This window comes from Danio aesculapii, chromosome 19 (genome assembly GCF_903798145.1).
Source record: "Danio aesculapii chromosome 19, fDanAes4.1, whole genome shotgun sequence".
NCBI classification, from domain to species: domain Eukaryota; kingdom Metazoa; phylum Chordata; class Actinopteri; order Cypriniformes; family Danionidae; genus Danio; species Danio aesculapii.
The window spans coordinates 50,446,428-50,470,006 of NC_079453.1; the positions used below are offsets into that span (position 1 = coordinate 50,446,428).

Genomic DNA, 23,579 nt, shown 5'->3' on the forward strand with positions numbered 1-23,579 from the left:
CAGTTTGAGTAAGATTTGAGGATGAATTGCATGTAATTTATTTTTGTTTATGCACAATAAAGGTTTAGTTTAAATTATTTAAAGCCATGTCAGCATCCTGAGTGATTTTAATGCTAAAACAATTGTAAAAACTCAAGTATAACAAATATTAAAAGCAGAAATAAATACATGTTTTACAGAAGACATTTTAGATTAACATTATACAAATGTCAAAAACTTTTTCTGGCAAAACTAAACTCAAAGTGAGTTCACTACACTAAAAGAGTTTGGGTCAGACTTTAAAATAAGATTTCATTAGTTAATGTATTTACTAACATGAACAATACATGTACAGCATTTATTTAAGTCAGTTCAACATTTACTAATGTCTTATTATCATATAAATTCATCCTTATTCGATAATACATCATCATGAGTTAACTTAAACTAACAATGAACAACTTTATTTCCATTACCTAACGTTAACCAACATGAGCAAATACTGTAATAAATGTACTGTTCATTGTTTGTTCATGTCAGTAAATACATCATCGTAAACTAATACAACCTTACTCTAAAGTGTTACCAGAGTTTTCCACATGCATTAAAAGCAAGACAGTCACACAACAGGAATTCATGTTTAAAATAAATAAATAATCTCAATACCTCTTCATCCTCTGACTCGGTCATCTCTTCTTCCTCCTCTTCCTCACAGTCTTCATTATCGAGGCGATGAAGAGCAGCTCTTCTCTCTCGCTCCTCTTTCCTGCGGATGGCCATGGCTTGCTGCAAACGAGACTTCAACAGCACCAGTTTCTCACCTACAAAACATACACAGAGTAAAGTAACACGCACATTAAAACAGTTCACAATAATAGAGAAATAATAATATTTAAAACAATCCCTTATTAACAATCATTATCAACTTACTTTCTTTTTTTATAATTATTTTATTAGGTGTTTTTAGCCTTCATTGTGATAAAACAGTGGAGATTTACAGACAGGAAAGCATGGGGAGCAGAGACAGGGGAAGGGTCGGCAAAGGACCTTGAGCTGGGAACCGAACTCAGGTCACCGTGAGCGCCTCAGTGCTACGTGTCGACGCACTAACCACTAGGCTATTGGCGCTGACATTATCAGTTTACTTTCATTGAAATGTAATAAAATGGTTTAATTGCTATTGTTATAATGAAGTCTTGTTTGCAATTGTAAACAGAGCTTGTTAAATTTGATCTTTAAATGATACCATGGTTCTTGAAGGAATTTCTTTTGCAGCATTTTTACATCCTATAATTATACAATCTAATTATCAACCTGCCCAGTAGTCAATCCTGCTCCATGTAAAAACATGCTGAAGGTTTACAAATAACAGCTTTACTGACAAAATGCACATGAAAGACAACATCTAAATCTCCTACCATTTATCACGCAGCCCTAAAGGGTATTAATTATGATATGCATGCATTTTGTTTATCTTTAGTGCTGCCATCTACTGAATAACATTATAAGGATCCCAAAGAACAACAATTTGAGCTAAAAAGATAACCTACAAAAAAAAACAACAAGTAAAAATAAAGTGACCTACATCTTGAATGGCCTGAGGGTATGATAACCTTAGATAAACGGTTTGATAGTATTGTGACTTCTGCTCTAATATAAGCTCTTTTCAAATGTCAGAGTAAGACAAATACCAGTATTTTAATGTGGAGAGTGCTTTTGTTTGACAAAACTGTTTTAAATGACATATACCACAGAAATAAAACAAACAAACAAAAAACCTTTTCAAAATCATTAATTTTCCCAATATGGTAAACCTTAAATCCGGTTATTGTCCCATGCCTACCTGAGGGCAAGTAAATGCATTGATTGTACCTGGTTTGACATTGACCGGCTCGTCTTCTCCCTCATTGACTTTGATCGTGATGGATTCAGAGTGCAGCTCCTCCTGTCCTGTTGAACTGCTGTCTTTCCTCACCACATTAAGCTGTAACGTGCGCTCTCGTTTAGGACGAGGTGCGGGCTGGAAGTGCTTCATGAAGCGCTCCTGTAGTGCTTTCAGAGCTGAAACAGACACACAATCAACCATCAATTGTTGAAAAGTGCAAAAGAAAATCAAAACACACTAAACATTTTCACTCAAAGCCAATTTCCCTGACATTCACGGACCAAAAAGCTGAATTTCCACAGCATTTCCATTCATTCAATTTTTCAATGAAAGAAAAAAACTAGGCGCTGATGTACTTTGCATTATACTACAATTGATTGAGCTTAAATATACATTTTCATGATTTAATAGCCATCATGAGAGCAATAATGGATTATTTAGCTCAGATTTTGAAGAAATTAAATAAGTCAGTCCTAGCTAGGCATGGGCCGGTATGAGATTCTGACAGAATGATTATCTTGGGAAAAATAATTAATAAATAAAATATCAGGGTTTCACAGTATTGTGATCACTGCTCTAAAATATATTCTTTTTAAATGTCTGGGTTAAAAACTGAACACATTTGAACATATTTTATTTTAATTTGAGAAACATTTCAAATATTTTGAAAGAGTAAACATGTCAGGCTGAATTAATTATTGACTTCTGCTGTTGTTATTTGTTTCAAAAAATGTTTTGCAATTCAAAACGGCATCTTTAGATATCTTTTCTGCTGAAGATACTGCTGTCCTAAAAAAAAAAAAAAAAAAAAAATGAAAATAAAAAATCATGCGCATACCTTAAGAAGAGTATTGCAGAAAATTGACTGTTTTAAAACCCTGACATTTCGAAATTGCGGTATACCTTGAAAACAGTTATCATTCCATGCCTAGTCCTAGCTAAAATGTACATTTCTTTGTGCTGTTTGCACTAGGCAAGTTTATTTCAATAGCACATTTCATACACAGTGGCAATTCAAAGTGCTTTACATAAACAGGAACAACAGAGACAAGAATAAGAGAAAAAACTATATAAAAACAGATTAAAATGTGTTAAAACAGGTTATAAAAGAATGAAAAAGAAAAGAAAGACACAAAAGTGCAATCTGTCGAACGTAGCACAGTGCTCATTCAGTAAAGGCACAGCTAAACAGATGTGTGTTCAGTCTTGATGTGAATGTGCCTAATGTTGGAGCACATCTGATCATTTCTGGAAGCTGATTCCAGCAGTAGGGAGCGCTGTTAATAGCTGAAGGCAGATTCACCCTGCTCTGACTGAACTCTTGGTGTTTCTAGTTTAAATGATCCTAAAGATCTGAGTGATCTGTTGGGTTTGTATTCAGTGAGCATATCTGTAATGTATTAAGGTCCTAGGCCATTTAGAGATTTATAGAGCAGTAATAATACTTTAAAATCTATTCTGAATGTAACTGGGAGCCAGGTAAACTAGTTTACAGGTAGAGCTTACTGACTGCATTTGACTACCACGGTAATTTATTTATTTTTTACTATGGATGACGATAATTACCAGAAACCAGCATTCTTCAAAATAGTTCTCGTTTTCAACAGAAAAAAAGAAACTCAAAAGGTTTAAAACCACATAAAGGGAGAAATTATAAGGTAAATTAAATTAAGTGAACATTTTATTTAGGGTGAGGCATGTAGGACAGGCATTTGCATTTGGTATTTTAATATTCAACCTTTAATTCAAGCTAAATTCTTCATGTACGAGTGGACGCAGCCATTGGTATCTTTTTGACTTGACACTTCCAGTCTCATTCGCTGCCATTCATTTTAGACATTAAAAACAGCTCGTTCTGTGGCTTGATGTGACAAACTGATGTTTCCTTATTGTCTTATTCTACTTATTGTGTACGGTCATAAACACTGTTGTTTGTAGAGCGAGTAGTTTGTCATTTCTCCCATAGGAAATTGAATCGGAGGTTCTAAAGCAATCACAAAACCCACCGCACTTCCACATTGCAGAATAACAGACCTAATGATATTCACTGTACCTTGGTTTTCCTGAGGTGCCTCCAACTGGACAAAAGCCCCTTCATCTGCACACAACTTCACCACAGGAGGAGGATCCAGACCAAGCTCTCTCAATCTGGCCAGTTTATCCTTCCGAGGTTTGAGCACCTGAGGTTCAGCATGGGCCGCATCCACCGAGACCTGCTGCTCTTCTTGCTCTGGATGTTTCTCAGTTGTTTTCTCCTCAACAGGACTGTTCTTCTCTTCACCCTCAGGATTGGGTCGGTCACCGATTATTTCATCATCCACCTGAGCTTCTCCATCATTAGCGGGACCATCCTGGTGTGTGCTGGAGGCTGTGTCTGGTCTGATGGAGGTCTGGTTATCCAGAGATGATTCTGGTGGAGGGTTTGTGTCCTGCTGGGGTGCTGTGGTTTGATCTGGAGGAGCAGTGGTCTCTAAAATACAAGCCTGGTACTTGGCAGACCTTGAGGACAGGTGAAAAAGATAACAATGAATTTCTTCATATGAATGCATGAAGGGGGAAAATTAGTAAGAGTTTATATTTCAATGCCATACTTGAGCAAAGCCATCCCACGACCTTCTGGACGAGGTCTTCTCTTGAAGAACTGATCAATACTTTTGGGTTCAGACATGTGATATGGCAGATTGAGCAAGGATTCTGTGAACGTTTAAGAGAGAGGGCATTATGAAAGAGAATCAAAAAGAAAGCGCTCTTTTGCCAAGTGTGTTAGGAACACACAAGGAATTTGTCTTAGGTGATAGGAGCTTCCAGTACAGACTGTACAAAAAGACCAAACATAGTGCAGACATAAATAGAAAACAAAGTGCATAAATAACAATGGCATTTTTAAAAAATAGAGAATTTTTCCCCCTGTATATAGAGTTTAATGTACACATAAGTAGGGCTGCATGATTTCTTTTGCTTAAAATCAAGAAAGCCTGGTAAGAGCTTGATCAGCTAGCCCAGGTGTGTCTGTTTGGGGTTGGAACTAAAATTTGCAGGACACCGGCCCTCCAGGATCGAGTTTGGACACCCCTGCTTTAGACATTATTCTAATATTATCATTTGTTGCTTAATAAACATTTAATAATACCATTAACAGTGCTGAAAACATGTATGGTGCCGTATAATGTGAAAAATATAGAATAACAGAATTTTAACTTTAAGTTCTGGATAAATCAAATGTGTTTGTGCTGAATAAGTTCATTTGTTTCAACAAGAAAAAGAAATTACAGAATTATCCTACTGACCAAAACTTTAAACAGTGGTGCAACATTTTGACTGCTAAAACTGCATTCATATAACATTTTAAAAGGCAATATTAAAACTAGATTTACAAACCTGGTAAAACATTTTCAATCAAGTCATTTCAAGAGAAATCAAACATTTAAATCACATGCAGATCAGATGTGAATGCTGACTGACCTCGCACCAGCCTCTGACTCTCACTGTGAAGCTGCTTCATCGCCTCTTTGCTGGCTTTCGCTGCTTTCCGCTCCTAAAATCACCATTAGGAAAAACTATTTAATGATTCGGTTACATCACATTATTAACACGAGACGAGCATCATCACAAGAAATAATCCCACCTTGCGTTGTGGCTTGTTTTCTTGTTCCTCATCTCCACTGAACTCCGACAGATGAGGCTGTAAATAATCAATCAGAAAACTCAATCATCAGTAAACCAGATTTCCTTTGTTTAAACAAGGAAAACTGAAATTCTGGGCTTTGTATTATGCAAGTTGTATAGCAATGAACACACAAAGGCAATCACTTCAAAATAAGTTTAAGGGTTTAAAATAATGTCTTTTTTCCCCTCTTAAATGCATAAAAGTAGTGACTGATTTCTCTGCTAAAATGACCAAGACTAGTTTTTCTTACTGGCCATTTACACTCATTAATAAATCATTTTATTTCTAACATATAACATGTAAATTCACAATATATCACGTATATTTTGCGCACTTTATTCTTGGCCTTCTTTTTCACAGCCGATCGGATGGCATCCAGAGACTCTTCCTCTTCTTCATCCAGCTGATGCTCGGAGTCTTCCTCTAACTGAGCATCAAACAGGTCAGAATCTCCGAGCAGACAACCACTGTCATTCAGAGCTTTGACTGGGAGAGCATCCTTTAAATGGGAAAGAGTCAATGAAAATGATTAGGCTGTGCAATTTGAGGGACAGTTCACCCAAAAGTGAAATTGTGTCATTATTTACTCTCCCTTGTTCCAAACTCATTTGAATTTACATTTAGTCATTTGGCAGATACTTTTCCCCAAAGTGACTTACAATTGAGAAGACATTCAGCAAATCTACATGAGGCAGTACACACGGAAAGTGCTGAGAGAATAGTGCTCAGAGAATTAGGTGCTAGAGTCTTTTGTTTATATAAGTGTGAAGTCTGTTTCTATAGGTGGTTTGTCAAGTGCATGGTTTCCGCTACATTCATTCTTCCATGGCGGGGCGCCACACCAAGATTCATCCCGCCACGGCTACATTACAGCTTCTCATTCGAAATATTCTATTTTTTTAATAGCGGGTGATAAATCGCACCAAAACATATTAAAGGGTAAGTGAATTAAACAGCGTGAGCTTTTCTGTAGCTGTAGTAGTGCTGTGTCATTTGTTTAACCCTTTAAGGTTACGTGCTGACTGACTGACTGGTTGACTGTGACAGGTGCGTGATGCGTGAGGCCAGAAAACACGACCTATAGCCGTTTCACTTTATTTCAGGACGCATTAATACTGGAGGCATTCATCAATATTCCTAGCAAATCTAATAAATGCTGGAGACATACTCGTTACATAAACACACTAAATCGCACCTCAGCAGCGTTTATTTGAGAACGCACAAGAAGTTCTTAAAGCGGCTTTTTTGAGGGGGCGTGCAAGAAGTTTTGCGCACGAGCAAAAAAAAAAACGGTGCGCAAGCAAAGAGATCCGCATGCTCGTAGGCTATTACATAAATGCGATCTCGACTTCTAATACTGCGCTCACGACATTTGTCATTGAAATAACGCCACAGGTAGTTAGTAGATCTGTGTAAAAAAGACCTGCCGTCACAGCTGGAAAAAATCCTAGAGGAAACACTGAAGTCCACTCAATTTCTTTCTTTAGTTCGACACCAAAGATACTTTGAAGAAAGCTGGAAACCTGTAACCGTTGACTTCCATATTAGTAAAACATACTATGCAAGTCGATGGTTACAGGTTTTCAGCTTTCTTCAGAACATCTACTTCAGAAACAGAAAAACAAAAGCATAAAGGTTTAAGAAAAATGAGTAAATGTTCATTTTTGAGTGAACTATTGCTTTAAAAACACTTTTTATCCTTCCAGCAAGGAAATTGATTAATTCATTGTTTTTGTTCACCTTGAGATTTATAAATAAAAGTCAGTTTTGGTATATCTGCTTTGGTTGTCTTTTGAACTTCATTCACTGTATATATTAATTTATTTTTAATTGTATATTAAATGTCAAACCCCATTCCCTAGACTAACATCAGGGGTTTGTAACAGGCACATAAAAACAAATAACACCCGACGTGGTAGCATATTTATTTGTGTTGGACTTCTGAGTTTGTTATGACATATACACAAGCAAATTTATAAACAAGTAATCTAATATTTCCATTTTATTTCCATATTCATTTTGTTTTTTCTTTGAGATTAGTGTTTATTTTTATGATTTTATGTATTTGAATGCATTGTGTCAATTGTTTTAAGGAGCATTCATTTTGTTTAATGCTATTTATTTTGTTTAATAATCAACTTCAATAATGACCAAAATAATCGAGGTTACGATTTTTCTTTTCATAATTAAGCAGCCCTAAAAGTGATTAAATCATCACTCTTGAGTCACTCACTGCTGTTAAACATCCTAAACACCCACCTCAGTTTTTTCCTGCAGTCGTTTCACCAGAGCAACGTTGCGCTTCTCTTTTTCTTTGCGTCTTTGCGACGTCTCTCTTTTTTTCTTCGCTTCTTTTGGCTTGACCCGAGTGTCGTCTGCTTTTTCCTGCTCTTCCTCATCGCTATCCATTGGGATGCGGGACACTCGTTTTCCTCTCTTCTTCATGACACTCTCAATCTCGCTGGTCTTCGTCTCCTCATCGCTGGACTCTGACAGGACCAAAGCGTTCGTCATTCCTGCTTCTTCCTTCTCTCCGTCGCTGTCACTGTCCTGCAGTGCTTTCCGAGAGCGCCCCTTCCGACTGACGGCGATATCATCATCTGAATCTGGAACACAAAGGCAGAATCATTTTAATTTGTGACATAAAATGAGATTGTTTAGCATCACGGTGGCGCAGTGGGTAGCACGATCGCCTCACAGCAAGAATATCGCCGGGTCAGTTGGCATTTCTGTGTGGGGTTTGCATGTTCTCCCCATGTTGGCGTTGGTTTCCCCCACAGTGTATGTGTGTGAATGCAAGAGTGTATGGGTGATTCCTAGTGTTGGATTGCTGCTGGAAGGGCATCCGCTACGTAAAACATATGCTGAATAAGTTGGCGGTTCATTCCGCTGTGGTGACCCTGATTAATAAAGGGACTAAACTGTAAAAGAATGAATGAGTTTGTTTAGAAATTACATTTTTTTTAATAAACAATCAGTTCAGTGTTATTTTTGACCTACTTCTGGTTGTTTTGTTCATAAAAATGACTAACATTTAAATGATCACTTATTGCCACTTTTGCACTTGTTATTAATAGATTTGTAAATGCAATTTAAATACGCTTTTTTTAAACGCTGATTTTTTTTATGTGAATGTAGATTAAAAATGAATTTGTTATAAACTATTAGTCCAGATCTTCGACATTGATTCAGACTTGGACCTTTAGTATCATCTTACCTTGCTGGTCCTCAGTGCGCTTGTTGTTGTCAATCACAGGCTCCTCCATTGGTGAGCCCACACCACTGTCTGAATCACTCTCAGCTGTTCCTGCCTCAGCCACATCCACAGGCTAGAAAAAAAGCACATGCATGAGAAATGAGTAATATTATACTCTATTATAAATATACACCTATCATAAACACACAGATCAGATTCTCTAATTGTTTTCTCATCCTTCAGTTGTTCCAAACCAGTTTGAGTTTGTTTCTTCCGTTTAAACCTTTTAAGGCCCGAGGTCTTTTTTTTCACATGCATTTTTTATTTTTCTTTGCTATTTGGGCTTATTGGAACCTAATTAGAATAAAAATCTATGTATCCTCTTTTGATATGATGTACTTTTAGAGAAAAATTATTTCCATATATGAGGACTCATGGTCCAAATTTACATAAAACACTTTTTCCTTATTTGTTTTTTAATGCATATTTAGCATAAAACTTTTGTTGAACTTACTTTGACTATCAGAGAGTAAAAACAACATTTTTTTTCCATTGTGGACAGTTAAAAATAGGGTTTGGGACATTTCATATGCTGCACAACAGTTGCAGGATGACACTTTGTCTTTAACAAAATATAAAACATTCAAAGTATATTAAATAGCCCCTTAAGAGCTAATATGTGCTGTCCACGTATGAGTACAATCATGCCCTAGGAGGTTACCACAAAGGATGCTATAATAAATAATGTTACAGCCATTGACTTCCATCGTATTTTTGTTCCTACAATGAATGTCAATGGCTATTTTTTCCCCAACCTTCTTCAAAATATCTTGTTTTGTGTTCGACAGAAGAAAGAAACACATAGAACTTTACAACCACTTAAGTGTAAGTAAATAGTGAGGAAATGGGTGAACTGTCACTTTAATATTACATTGGGGCACTTCATATCTATTACGAGTAACGTTCCCACACTACAACATCAATTCACAATAACATACACACATATACACTGTTAATTGCTTACTTCTAGAGCAAATACACACAATATGATCCCATATAATAAATATAAATTCAACAAATTGCAAATATGTCAATACAAAACTGCGTCAAACTCCTCGGTTTGGCCTTTCTTGACAAAGAACAGGATGAATAGCTAACGTAAGCAGGCTAGCTAGCTCAACATAAATAACCAGTTAAATTATTTCAAAATCGATACCAGCTGTTGGTTAAACTAGTCGTAAACCTGTACTTATCCACCACATGTAGTCATTTCTATGTATTTTGTAAATGATACCTGATTAACGTTATTGTGATGCGATATAACGTTACATTACCCGCTCTGAAACGACGGAGCTCATCTTTGAGGATCAAGTCTTGAGCTTTTAGTCGAAACAAAAATCACATCAATCGTTCGAGACGCGACGCATAAAGTAAAAAACTAAATCTTAATATTCGAAACCTCATTAAATTAAACTATTATTGTTATTTTTACAGGGCCAAACACGTACGCATCCATCTCCCGCCCGATGGTGCCAACTGAATTGAACGTCAGTCTTCGCGCGCTGAGCTCGAGCGCTTTTCTTTAACTGCCTACGTCGTTCTTTTTGAGCTTTGCTATTGGTCAAATGGTTGTTATGCGCTCTTGCGCTGCGCTGATTGGATGGAACTGTTAACGCTGAAACGCGAATACAGCATCCGATTGGTCAACGCTGACTGTAAATGGACAACAACAGAAGGACAGGATATCGTCACATCACATTAAAGGGATAGTTCACCAAAGAAGTTCAATTTACTTACTATTTACTCACCTTCGAGTAGTTCCAGACTTTTATGCCATATATGATACCTTCTGTTGAACATAAAAGATATATTTTTTTAAATCTGGAAAAAACAAACATTAAATGCTATAGTAGGAAGAACAAATACTATGCAAGTCAATGGATCTTATATTCTTTTGTGTTTAACTGAGGAAAGAAAGTCATACAGATATGGAACAAGTGAAAGATGATGACAATTACATTTTTTGGTTGAACTATCCATTAAAATATACCTGCAACTTTCTCTATACATAATGTAAGTTACATATAATGAGAGAGGGAAACAATAATTTACATTTAACAATTTATCATATGCTTTTATTCAGAGTAACACACATGACAACAATAGAAAGAATGGATAAACACAAAAAATAGATTAGAAAGTGATTTCCAATAGAAGAGAAAGGCTAATAAATAAAATCAGTATATAAAGTGAGAGGACCAAACCATTTTAATAAGTGTAGAAAAGAAAACTGAGTGTTAACAAAAAGATAACCCTAACCTATTGACAATACTTTAAAGTAAAGACTCTAAAAATAAAAAAATTCAATCAAAAATCAAGGGATAGTTCACCAAAAATATTTTACTTACTCACCTTTGAGTAGTTTTAAACCTTTATGCCAGATATGATACCTTCTGTTCAACATAAAAGACGACATTTTTTAAGAAATAGGAAAAAACATTGAATGCTATAGTAGGAAAAACAAATAAGCAAGTCAATGGTTGCAGGATTTCAGCTTTTAAAATATATATTCTTCTGGAAATAAAGGAAAGAGAAAGTCAAACAGACATTGAACAAGTATAAGATGATGACTATTAAAATTTTTGGGAGAACTATCTCTTTAAGTATACCAGCAACTTTCACTATGTAATGCAAGTTACACATAAAGTGAAAGAAATATCCATTTACATTTAATAGTTTATCAGATGTTTTTATCCAAAGTAACACAAATGACAACAATAGAAACAATGGATAGAACAGAAAACAGATTAGAAAGTGATTTATTTCCAATAAAAGAAAAAGGCTAATAAATAAAATCAGTATATAGAAAGTGAGAGGACCAATCCATTTTAATAGATGGAGTAGTAAAGAAAACTGAGTGTTAACAAAAAAAATAACCCTAACCCATAGACAATACTTTAAAGTAAGACTCTAAAAATCAATCAAAAATCAAGGGATAGTTCACCAAAAATATTTTATTTACTCACTATTTACTCACCTTCGAGTGGTTTCAAACCTTTATGCCATATATGATACCTTCTGTTGAACATAAGAGAAGATTTTTAAGAAATAAAAAAACATTGAATGCTATAGTAGGAAAAACAAATAATATGCAAGTCAATGGTTACAGGATTTCAGCTTTTAAAATATATAATCTTCTGGGTTTAACAGAGGAAAGAAAGTGAAACAAATATGAAACAAGTGAAAGATTATGACAATTTTGGGGTGGACTGTCCCTTTAAATATACCAGCAACTTTCACTATGCCTAATGCAAGTTACATACAGAGAGAGAAAAATATATGAATTTATATTTAACAATTTATCAGATGTTTTTTATCCAAAGTAACACAAATGACAACAATAGAAACAATGGATAGAACAGAAAACATTAGAAAGTGATCTATTTCCAATAAAAGAGAAAGGCTAATAAATAAAAACAGAGAGGACCAATCCTTTTAATAGATAGAATAGAAAAGAAAACTGAGCGTTAACAAAAAAGAACACCCTAACATACTGGCAATACTTCAGAATGAGTAAAGGCTCAGAATATAAATAATAGATCAATCAAAATCAACAAAATAGCAATAATGTAGTCCCAGTTGGGTTTTATAGAACAGAACATAAGAATATAAAAGCTATTAAATGTTGACGTTTTAAAAGGAGACAGCTCATCCAAAAATTTAAACTCTGTCATCGTTTACTTACCCTTCACTTGTTTAAATCCTATTTGAGTTACTTTCTTCTGTTGAACACAATAGATGTTGAGGTAAAGTTGGTTTTAATATTCACACATTCATGCAGTGACAACTTGTGACATATTATTGTTGTACTTTGAATATTCGGTGTGAAATCACATGCAAGTATGGCAACATTACATTAGCACTATTTATTTGACTATGAAGAATGTTGTACTTTGATAACCATTGGCTGCTAATGTGATTTTATCATTTAGAATTTGCAAAGAATACTTTTTGGAAATTATTGACCTTATTCTTCAGTGCTGAAGTGCGCTCATTTTGTGATTGTTTTAGAACTTCTAATTCAGCTGTCTAAGGGAGAAATGACTAGGAATAATAAACGGCAGAAAACGGTCACACTACTTACTCTACAAACAATGCTTTGCTTCTTAGACTTTACACACCTAAAACGTGTCTATAGCACTTGTTCACTGCTGCTCTTATAGTTGTGTAAATTGCTTCCTTGTCCTCATTTGTAAGTCGCTTTGGATAAAAGCGTCTGCTAAATGACTAAATGTGAATGTAAACAAGTGTTTGCATGACAATACATACAAAGTAGAATAATATAATGAGAAAATATCAGTTTGCAACATCAAGCAGCAAAACGAGCTGTTTTTTAACGTCTAAAAATGAGTGGAAGTGAATGAAACCGGAAGTCTCGAGCCAAAATGATTCAAATGGCTGCGCCCGCTCATACGCGGAGAATACGGTGAATATTATTAAGTAGAAAGTCAGACTGTGTGAATATGAAACCAACTTTATCTCAATACAATAGAGGATATTTTGAAAAATGCTGATAGCTGTAACTTGCATAGCAATTTTATTTCCTACCATGGAAGTGAATGGGTCCCAGAAACCAGCATTCTTCAAAATATCTTCTTTTGTGTTCAACAGAAAAAAACAAAGAATGATAATAAATGAGATGGTAATTAAAAATTTTGGTTGAAATATCCCTTTAAATATCCCTTGAAAATGTCTAAAGACTCTTAATGGCTGATTGGGTCAAACTGAAGAGGACATTCCAGCAGGACGAAACAGTAATTTTAAGACTTTTAGGGATGACACCAACAGAACACAAGCTTCCTGTGGGCATACTGTAGGCATATACTGTTCCAGCCAAACATCAATGCCTTAAATTCATGGCAAGCAACAATTGGAAGCCAGTGAAAATTGGTGTTCTTTTTGGTTCATTAAAGTGACAGTTCACCCAAAAATGATAATGTCTTCACAATTTACCCACACAAATATGCGTCAAACGCAAAACATTTTCTGTAGAATGATAGAAAATTGGCATCCAAAGAACAAAAATACTATAGAAGTCAATGACTGTTACTTCCAACATTAGTCAATATTTAATTCTTTGTGTTCAATAGAAGAAATACACTTAAAAAGGTTTGTATCAAGTGGAGGACGAGTAAATGATTCCAGATTTTTTTGGGTGAACTCTCTTTAAATACTTTCCCAGAGATTTACACTGAGATAGCACTGGTTAGAATGCCTGCCAAGAGATCACTGCAATAGGAATTGCATAGCGCTGATAGGAAGTGTGTAATCTTCCCAAAACTACCACTATCGAAGGCAAACTTGTCAAATTGGGCTCTTCTAACAAGTCTGTAAAGTTCAACAGACCATTAAACCCAACCCTCAAGGTTCCTGCTTTAAGTCACCTAATAAAAATGGATGAGTTGTGATGAACATATGCAAATCACTACCTCATTGTGCACCCAATTGTTTAGTAATTTAGCCAAATCTATTTTTCCTTCATCTTTTTTTGCATTTATATTTGCCACGCTGCAAGTTTTCAACCTGAAACCACTGTGATTGAGGTCAGTTTTATATTCGCACATACGTTAAGTGACAACTTGTGACACGGACGCTATATTTGATCACACTACTTTGAATATTGGGTCTGAAATTGCATGTAAATATGACTTCAAACATGGACGTTGCTAGGCCTATTTTAGGGGGGCTGTAGAGTGTGAGAACAGCTGTGCAGAGTGAGAGAACAAGGTGTTTGTTTATCGATAGATTGTTATAATATCTGCTTATTTGCAGTTCTTTGCTATAGAAACACTTGTATCACTTGTACCCCAATGACATGGAGGAGCAGTCGTGTTTCCCATCTACTGTTTCATCGGTGCTCACCTCATAATTACAGCTGTTTCCTCGAAAAGTAGCTCTTATCAAACATTTAGCTTTTATAATTTCAAAATCAGCTACCAATATAAAACACGTTTTATATGTTAAGTGCATGTGGCATTAACTATACCATACAGTCTTGCACGGACATGATTAAAAACAGTGACAGAGCCACTTAGTGAATGTACTCATTTTAACTGTCAGAGTCACTGACAGAGAAAGAAACGTCATGTGTTGTCTTGTATTAAAAAAATTAAATTAGCCGTTTAATTAGACAATTCGCAGTTTTCTTTAATTCATGGAAACAAAAAAACTGTACTTAAATATAGAAAGTGTTTTTTACTTCGGTAAACAGGTGTGTTGAGCTTTTTGGCTAATTCAGAACACAAATGGCGATCTCTGTTTACAACCCAACCATAATAAACATTTTAACTTTTATAAATTTCTAACTATTAAATTATTACTTTTAAATGTAACATTAAGCTTGCTTTTATATATATATATATATATATATAAATAAAATATACCTTATTATAATTTTTTGCCTCAGGAGCTGAGCCCCCTTAAAATGAAAATCCTAAAAATCGCCCCTGACTTCAAATCAACACCATCACAATTTAGTTGACTGTGATCAGTGTTGTACTTTGATAGTCATTCACTGCTAAAATGATTTCACTGATTAGTATTCGCAAACAATATTTTTTTCTAAAATTGAACTTAAGGAGAATGTCTGAATGTGCGCATATAAAACCAGCATTACCTCAATACCACTGTGCATCATGCCCACATAGCACAGAAATATTAGTCCTAGTGAGCATGTGTATTTTTTGTCTGTGGTTATCTCTGTGTCCCTGGACACTTGCCAATTTGCACATATGTTTAATTCGCCTGTGACCATATGCATTGGGTGGGCTGAAATCACAAGAATCTTTGTAAGGCAAAACTGAAATGTGTGTAAACTGAAGGTTAGAAACGCCTGTCAGATGAATTAAGAGACACGTTTAGTAATATTAGGACATTCTAAATGCTTAACATGAAAAACTTACCGTGGCTTAATGTACCTAAACATAATCCAGAGGAAAACCAAATTTCTGTGAAATTGTACTTGTAATTAACCCCAACTACTGTGAAAAGAACGAGTCCCAATTCCATAGATAAAGTCAAAAACATCACATTAAGCGTTTTCTCCCCATTGAAGTCAATTATAAAGAAAAAGCTTAACATGACTTAATGTACCTTAACAACAAGCAGGGAAAATCAAATTTCTATTAAATTTTACTCATGACAAACACTTTCTGAAGTCAAAAGAATGAGCTTTAATTTTAGTGAGAGAACATTTTCACGTTATGCGTTTTAAGTCCATTATAAGGAAACAGCTTAACATACATTAACACCGATCAAGGAAACCCAAATGTCTGTAAAACTTTACTTGTGATTAACACTAACAATTGTCAAAAGAACGGGCCCTAATTCCATAGATAAAGTGAACAATATCACCATTAAAATCTATAATAAGGAAAAGCTTAACATAACAACTGAGGGAAACCAAATGTTATTAAAAGCTGTTCATAAAATCAAAGTTAGTGTTATTCACAAGTAAAATGTAATAGAAATGTGATTTCCCCACTTATTGTTGAAGTACATTAAGCTACGTTAAGCTTTATCCTTATAATAGACTTCAACGGGGGAAAACGCTTAATGTGATGTTTTTCACTTTATCTGTAGAACTGGGACTCGTTCTTTTTACAGTACACTGAAAAAAAATTATTCAAAGATGATTCCTTGGATTTACTCAATTTTTTTTACGTTAAGTGGTTGTAAACAATTTATTTGGGCTAAATTTAAACAAACAAATTAAATTGAACATTGTTTAATTTAATTTGTTTGTTTGAATTCAACACAAATAAATTGTTTGCAACAGTTTTGCATGCAACACTTTTTTCAGTGATAGTTGGGTTTAACTACAAGTACAATTTGACAGACATTTGGGTTTCTCTGCTTTTTGTTTAGGTACATTAAGCCACGGTAAGCTTTTATCACGTTAAGCGTTTTACAGTCCCGTAATATTAGAATAATCAGCATAGAACTGATATTAAAGGCCATGTTTCTGAATGAATGTCCATAGTGATCCCATACATTTCCATAATAATATATCAGCAACTTTCAGTTTGCTTATTGTAAAAAGAAAAGGCCAACCACACCGATATGAGTGTTTGTCACAATCCAACACACGTGCTAAATGTCACTTACTACTCAAATTAGCAGGAGAGCAGCAGATATTTCCTGGATTTAGATGATCAGCCGAACAAGCATTAATTTCACGGCCATAAGCCGCTCCTACAATTAAATTATGTAATGCAGCTTGATGAGTATGTAGATCCGCGCAGCGCCTCACCGCCCAAACCTTTATCATTTTCCCCGTGCGCGTCCACCAACCGAATGTCGCGTCCCCGCGCATGCGCCCTTACAAATCCCATGGATCTGCTTTAAATCACTCAGAAGACAACGCAGGCAGAGCTGCACATCTACGCATCCCTTCCATTTCTTAAATTAGCCACCTTAAGCTTCGAGATACCGCCCCCAATTTCAGTGTCGGTACGGAGCCGCCAGGCCGGGACAGAGACGGAGAGAGAGCCCTCGGCCATGGAAGCGCTCGGACCCGGTAAGTGATGAAAATAAGCCGAGTGACAGCGCAGCGCGGGCCGTTGCGCCGCTCACCAGGGCCCGCGGTCGAGCGCTGTTTAGGCCTCGACGGAAAAAACGAAAACAAGCCCTCTATCACGCCGCATTCGCTTGTCAAAACCGTCCTAACGCCACAAAGCTGTCGATAATCATGTTATATCCTCAATAACGTGTGTGTGAGACGCCAACAAGTGTTTGTTTATCAGTGAATGAGCGAGCTCAGTGCGGAAGACAGGACGGCATTGTGTGGGGATTTAACCACACGCATCTTCCTTCCGCGTCTGCCCTCAACAAGCATGCGTGATTAAAAACACCACCTTTATTTTCAAAATATCCATTTTGTTCGACTGTTTGTTCGTTGGACGTTTATAAATATCGTTATTGATTTGCTGCGCGAGCTCGAGACGCTAATAGAACGCGCGTGCGTGCGCTGAAGTGTTAACGCGCGCGGATGTTGATTTTTATTGTTGGCGCTTTGTGTGATGCCCATGTGCGTTTGTTTATTCCCAAATGCTCTTCATGCCAGAGGATAATGGTTGACAGTACTTGAAGCGCCTCTGTCACGTACATGACTCTACGCACAGCCGAAAAACCCAGCCGCTCGAGTGTAAATGAACTCTCTGACCTTTGACAAATGATGATCTCCCATCGTGATATGCATGCTAATTAAGCCATGCTTGTACATTATCATCGTTTCTGAGAGCGCAACAGCTCATGCTGTCTTTTATTAGAAACCTATGTTGACTTTGCTGCACATAATGCATGCATGCTTCTGACAAGTTAACCTCACTCTCATTATCTTAATTTTCACTCAGTGCTGTCTAGAATCACTTCTGTTGTTTGTAATCACTTCTGTTTATTGGACAGTCGAGCCAGCCTCATAAATGCCTCTTAATTAGTGCTTTGATACAGAGCACACTTCATAAGGAGAATATTAGGATGTGTGCTGTAGCTTTGTTTAAATTTATCTGGTTGAAAACAATTACCAATTGAGTTATTGGCTATGTTTGCTTTATAAAAGTGATAATTACCATCAGAGTGTTTGCAAAAATGACAATTGTTTTTGCATTGGCTTTATCTTAAATTGCTTCATTGTAATCTCCAGCATGCTTTGACACTCTGGCTGCAGGCGTCTTGTGGTCACGCAAACCAACATCAGCGCTTTTTGTGATTACAGATTAAGGTTGTTAACATGAATTATAAATAAACTCTTATTAAATTACATGTATAGTCTTATTGGATTATTGAAAAATGCATTAATATAATTATTCAGCACCATTAAGCGATTGTTTTGCATACTTTATCATTCATAATTATGTAATTCTCTATTTTAGAATATTTCAAATGAGTGTTTTTCTGCATGCATCTTTGCATAAATATATCATGTAAACTATACAATGATAGAACATCATATTTGGACATTTTTAGATTCACAGAGGTTACATCAAACGTTTAAGCATTAAACCATTTGCATTTAATATGCTTTATTCATCACTTTTGTGTTATAATTTGATGTCTGACATCTAATCTCTGACCCTTTAGCAAACTCCCATACCCATTATGCAGTATAATTTCTCTTTTACTCATCAATTCAGTTCCTGATTTAAAAAAAAATAAATAAATAAAATTCATTGCAAACTTCAGTAAATTTAGATTGTGTTGAATTCTGTAATTATATTTAATTTTAAAATCATGGAGTCAAGATGTAAGGCATGAAGGATGAGCATCTCTGGATTTAATGATTGTGGCATAGACGTGTGTTTCAGTGTGCCAGTAATGTGGATCCTGCATATCCTTGTCATGTTTGTACATTCCCATTGTACTCCAGATGATCTGCCTGTGTTGTGAGGCTCAGTGTCATTACTGAGTCATCAGTTAGTCCAGCTGCCCCTCACCTTAAGCCTATCATGCCATTTAGCTCGCCAATCTCAGGGCATTACATTTTTAGCCTGTTGCCCACCGGTGAAGATTTAACGCGTGCAGAAAACAGTTTGGATTTCATGCATTAATACATTTAGCATGTGCAAATTAACCTGCATTGTCGTCTTCATGAATTGGAGTTAGAAATGTTGACGGTTTTATTATTATATATTTTTTAGTTCTTGATCAAGAGATGCATGCTAATATTTGTCTAACATTCAGACAGTCTTTATTGATGAAATGCATTCATAGCCTTTTATTTATTTATTTTTTCACCTTTCACCTTGATATTTGTGACCCTGGACCACAAAATCAGTCTTAAGTTGCACAGGAATATTTGCAGGAATAGCTAACATCAAATGAAATGGGTCAAAATTAGTTTTTCTTTATGCCAAAAATGATTAGAAGTGAAATTCATGTTGACTTTTAGCAAATTTCTTGGTGTAAATAAATCAACTTATTTTTTGCTTCGTAATATGCATTGCTGACAACTTATTTTGGATAACGTTTAAAGGCAATATTTTTATTTATTTATTATTAATCCTTATCTGTTCAACTAATTGTATCTCAGGCAAATATTGTCCTAAGCAAAGCATACATCAATGAAAAGCTTATTTAAATGCATTTTAGATGTATAAACCTTTCAAAGATCCTTCTGACTGACTTTGTGGTCCAGTGTCACATATTATAAACATAATTATTTAAAAGAAAATATAAACATAATACATTTTTTGGGAGCTGTGCTATGCATATTTCTTTTTTTTTTTTTGTTAAAATGTGTGGAAAAAAAGAAGCGAGCAATGCACAAGTAATTATTTTGCTGTTGTGTATATATATATATATATATATATATATATATATATATATATATATATATATATATATATATATATATATATATATATATATATATATATATATATATATATATATATATATATATATATATATATATATATATAATAAATGCATTCATTTGTTTTGATTAGCCAGTTTTATTGCATTATACACAACGTTTTACTGGATTATGAATATGTATTCAATGCAATTAATCATGACTAGATTGAAGCACATGTCTGTTTATAGTCTTTATTGTGGAGTAATTATTAATATTTGTAAAGAATAATGTGTGTATACTTAACCTTAAGACCCAAGATGGCTTTTAATCCATTATGCTTTAACAAATCAAACTATTTTTAGACAATTGATTGATATTCTGGATCAAATGAGCAATCCAATGCCTTTTTGTTCACTGCTTACTTTACCCGTAATTCAATTGAAAGCATTAGGATAGCACTGAAAGCTCAGCCTTGATAATGTGTCGTGAGACAGTCTGAAGGCAGTATCTGCCCACTTCTATAGCGATCCAGTCTCACATCCCATCTTGGTGTGAAGTGTAACAGCTGAGTGACCTATATTTAGAGTGCTCTTAGTTTTTGATGAATGCTGGTTTTCCCCATCTCCACTCCAGCTGTGTTGGTGAGTTCAGTAGGGGTAGTGAGTTGATCTTAAAAGTATCTATAGTTTTGATACTGTCAATGTATATTATTAATTGTATTATAATAATAGTGCTGCAGACAGAGTGTATGAGTATACTTGAATACACCATTTTGAAGGATGTATATGATAACAATGGTCCCTACGTATTTTCTGTTTTACTTTTTTTTTTTTTTTTTTATTTCTAGAGCTCCCGAGAATCCAAAAAGAGCCACATATTGATAAATAATGTTATGATCGCTGTTTTAACATTAAGTTATGATTGAATTGAATTATTTTAATGGCATTGAGAGAGGAGGGGGAGCCATAGGCAGACAGACTGTATGTGTAGGGGGCGAAAGAGCCGTTTGGAGGTTCTCAATTGTTCTTGGTGCTGCTTTGATTGCTAACTGGAGCATGTAGGTCTGTGAGGGGCTTAGACCCCTGCAAACCGCAGCAGTTTGACAAAAGGGTGCATCATATTACTCTGATGGGCCCCAAGAGCTATGCATTACCCCCCGAATACATGGTGCATTTTGAAATAAGGATGTGAAAATCTGTTTAATATCTGTTAATTAACATTTTCCATATTTTTGGGATGTGTTTAAAGTTGTGAATTGATTTATGGGACATTGATCTCTAATCTGTCGACTTTTTATGTCGAAAATTCGACTCTGCAGTTTAACAAAGTGACTTTATTGACATTTTAGTAGTTTGAAATAATATAATGTAAAAGATAGATTGATCGATAGATAGACAATTAAGGCTTTACAATAAGATGGATATCTTATTATCCATGCTTTGGCTGTTTGACATGTTTTTTGTACTGCAGTTTACAACACCAATACAGAAATATGGCAATTAGCATTTTGTGATTCATATTTTGTGATTCACAGATGTTCCATTTTATATACAGTTATTATTTTGATCTTCTCATCTCTGCAGTTTAACAGTGACTTGCTGACATTTGTTTACAACACCAATACAGAAATACCTGTTAATTAACATTTCTCATATTTTATGATTCACAGATATTTTCCATTTATTTAGTCATAAATTGCATCATTTGACTAAATTAAGAAGTAATATAAAGAGAATTAAGGCTTTAATATAACATGAAAAGCACAGGCTGATTATTCCATGTCAATATATTCCAAACAATATATTTCTTCAAACTAGGACTGAACGATATATCGTTTGAGCATCGATATCGCAATGTCACATCGCAGGATTACATTCATTATTGAAGATCAAACGATGAAGATTTTATTTAATATATAACCTTGTTGTTTTACATTTGATTATTTAATTTCTGCACTTGAGTACTGTTATACTTCCAAGAGATCCGTAAGTCACTTTTTGTTAATTTTATTTATTTTTTGCTCTATATGCTTAATTTTTTTCTATGCATCTGCTTAAATTATAACAAGACTCGATCATCCCAATGAATCTAAATTAATAAAATCTTCCCAAATAGAGCTATTCAAATCATCTGGTGAACATTGTAGATTGTTGCTACTGCTGCTTCTCATTCAGTTGAATAGAGTAGAATTTAATGTGTGTCTAGCACAGGTTATTATTACAACACTCATTTATTTTCTTATAAATTATACCTGATGCTGGGTAAAAAATGTGGTCATTTTTCTTCTCCAGAACATTTAACGGAATTAAGATTTCATTTTTGAATAATTTATTATTTTAAAAGAAAACAAACATTTGATGCATGCAATATTCTCTTAATCAGCAGTCTGGTGTAGTTGTGGCACACATGTAATGGTCATTATGATGCAGCTGGAAAAAAAAGGTGCTTGTATATCTGTATATGGGTTGTAGCTAGATCGCATATAGATGTGGCTGGAAGTTAGCGAGAATTATTTATTAAATTTCCCATTTATTGTATTTTATTAACGTCTACCCCAACCATCACAGTAGTGTAAAAACAGTATTTGTACAGAGTATTATTTATGCTATCTATTAAATTTCCCATTTATTGTATTTTTTAACACCCACCCCAACCCTAAACCCAACCGTCACAGTACTGTAAAAATATTATTTATTGTAATAGTGTCATTAAAAAATGCTGCTATATTATGTGCATATTGCACTTCCGGCCAGCCGCTGTCCGATCTAGACTTTACCCTATATATCCCTGTATATATCCTATATGTTGATATATAACATGATTGTGATGGAGTCATCCAGCTCTCGCCCCCCTGCATGACCCTGCTGTCGTCTGTCTGCATTGGACACGCACTCTTTTGTCTGATGGCCTGAGTGTGTTTTGTGTGCGGCAGCCTGGAGGCGGGACATTAATGATCGCCTTTTATTGTTCCTTATTTTGTTGGGTTAAAGGTCACGGTGGGTGTCATGTCGCCTTGTTAGGTTGTTTGTGTCCGTGTCGTTCGCATGTTGATCAATCTGAAAACCGGACGTGCTCCGTATTGTGTTTTTCATGAAAGAGAAAGCGATTTTGGTTTAATCTTTTGTTTTTAATTGCTGGATCTTTTACAGTATTGTCACTATATTGACCTAAGCTGAGAAAAAGCTTCCTTTTTAAGAGGTTTAGTAACCAAAAAACACTTGGTATACATGTTCAGTGTCATAAAATGTGAAATTTAACTGGGGAAAAAGACGATGAAGAACAACCGGTTACACTTTATAATAAAGTCTCATTAGTGAATGTTTAATGCATTAAAAGAGCAGTATGAAATGGCAATATTATAGTTATGTTCATTTAAAGCATGTATATTAAGTTCATTAAAAAAAACACCACGATTTATTAGATATTTGCTCCATTTAATTAAATGATTGCGACTTTTAATGCGTTATTAGGCATTGCTTGAGAAATTCTCAGCTAC

At 35.0% G+C, this 23,579-nt stretch overlaps 2 protein-coding genes across 7 annotated transcripts in view; one reads left to right on the forward strand and one right to left on the reverse strand.

The window, feature by feature from the left end:
- Positions 1-17,013, reverse strand: part of LOC130246455 (claspin) — a 37,678-nt gene extending 20,665 nt beyond the window's left edge. The window contains exons 1-11 of one of the 3 annotated variants that reach the window (XM_056479414.1): positions 16,894-17,013; positions 11,765-11,805; positions 8,749-8,860; positions 7,791-8,137; positions 5,866-6,030; positions 5,490-5,546; positions 5,327-5,399; positions 4,456-4,558; positions 3,918-4,363; positions 1,852-2,040; positions 646-800 (exon numbers count right to left, since the gene is read on the reverse strand). In XM_056479414.1, the coding sequence (XP_056335389.1) occupies positions 646-800; positions 1,852-2,040; positions 3,918-4,363; positions 4,456-4,558; positions 5,327-5,399; positions 5,490-5,546; positions 5,866-6,030; positions 7,791-8,137; positions 8,749-8,797 (1,584 nt within the window). In that variant the 5' untranslated portion in view covers positions 8,798-8,860; positions 11,765-11,805; positions 16,894-17,013. Of the gene's footprint in view, positions 1-645; positions 801-1,851; positions 2,041-3,917; positions 4,364-4,455; positions 4,559-5,326; positions 5,400-5,489; positions 5,547-5,865; positions 6,031-7,790; positions 8,138-8,748; positions 8,861-10,061; positions 10,280-10,535; positions 10,573-11,764; positions 11,806-16,893 lie in introns of those variants that run through there. The other 2 variants (XM_056479415.1, XM_056479412.1) reach the window with 2 other exon arrangements.
- Positions 17,014-17,125: 112 nt separating this feature from the next.
- The window catches only part of ago4 (argonaute RISC component 4), a 38,100-nt gene continuing 31,646 nt past the window's right edge, over positions 17,126-23,579 (forward strand). For all 4 annotated transcript variants that reach the window (XM_056479421.1, XM_056479422.1, XM_056479424.1 and 1 more), the window contains exon 1: positions 17,126-17,305. In XM_056479421.1, the coding sequence (XP_056335396.1) occupies positions 17,287-17,305 (19 nt within the window). In that variant the 5' untranslated portion in view covers positions 17,126-17,286. The remainder of the gene's footprint in view (positions 17,306-23,579) is intronic.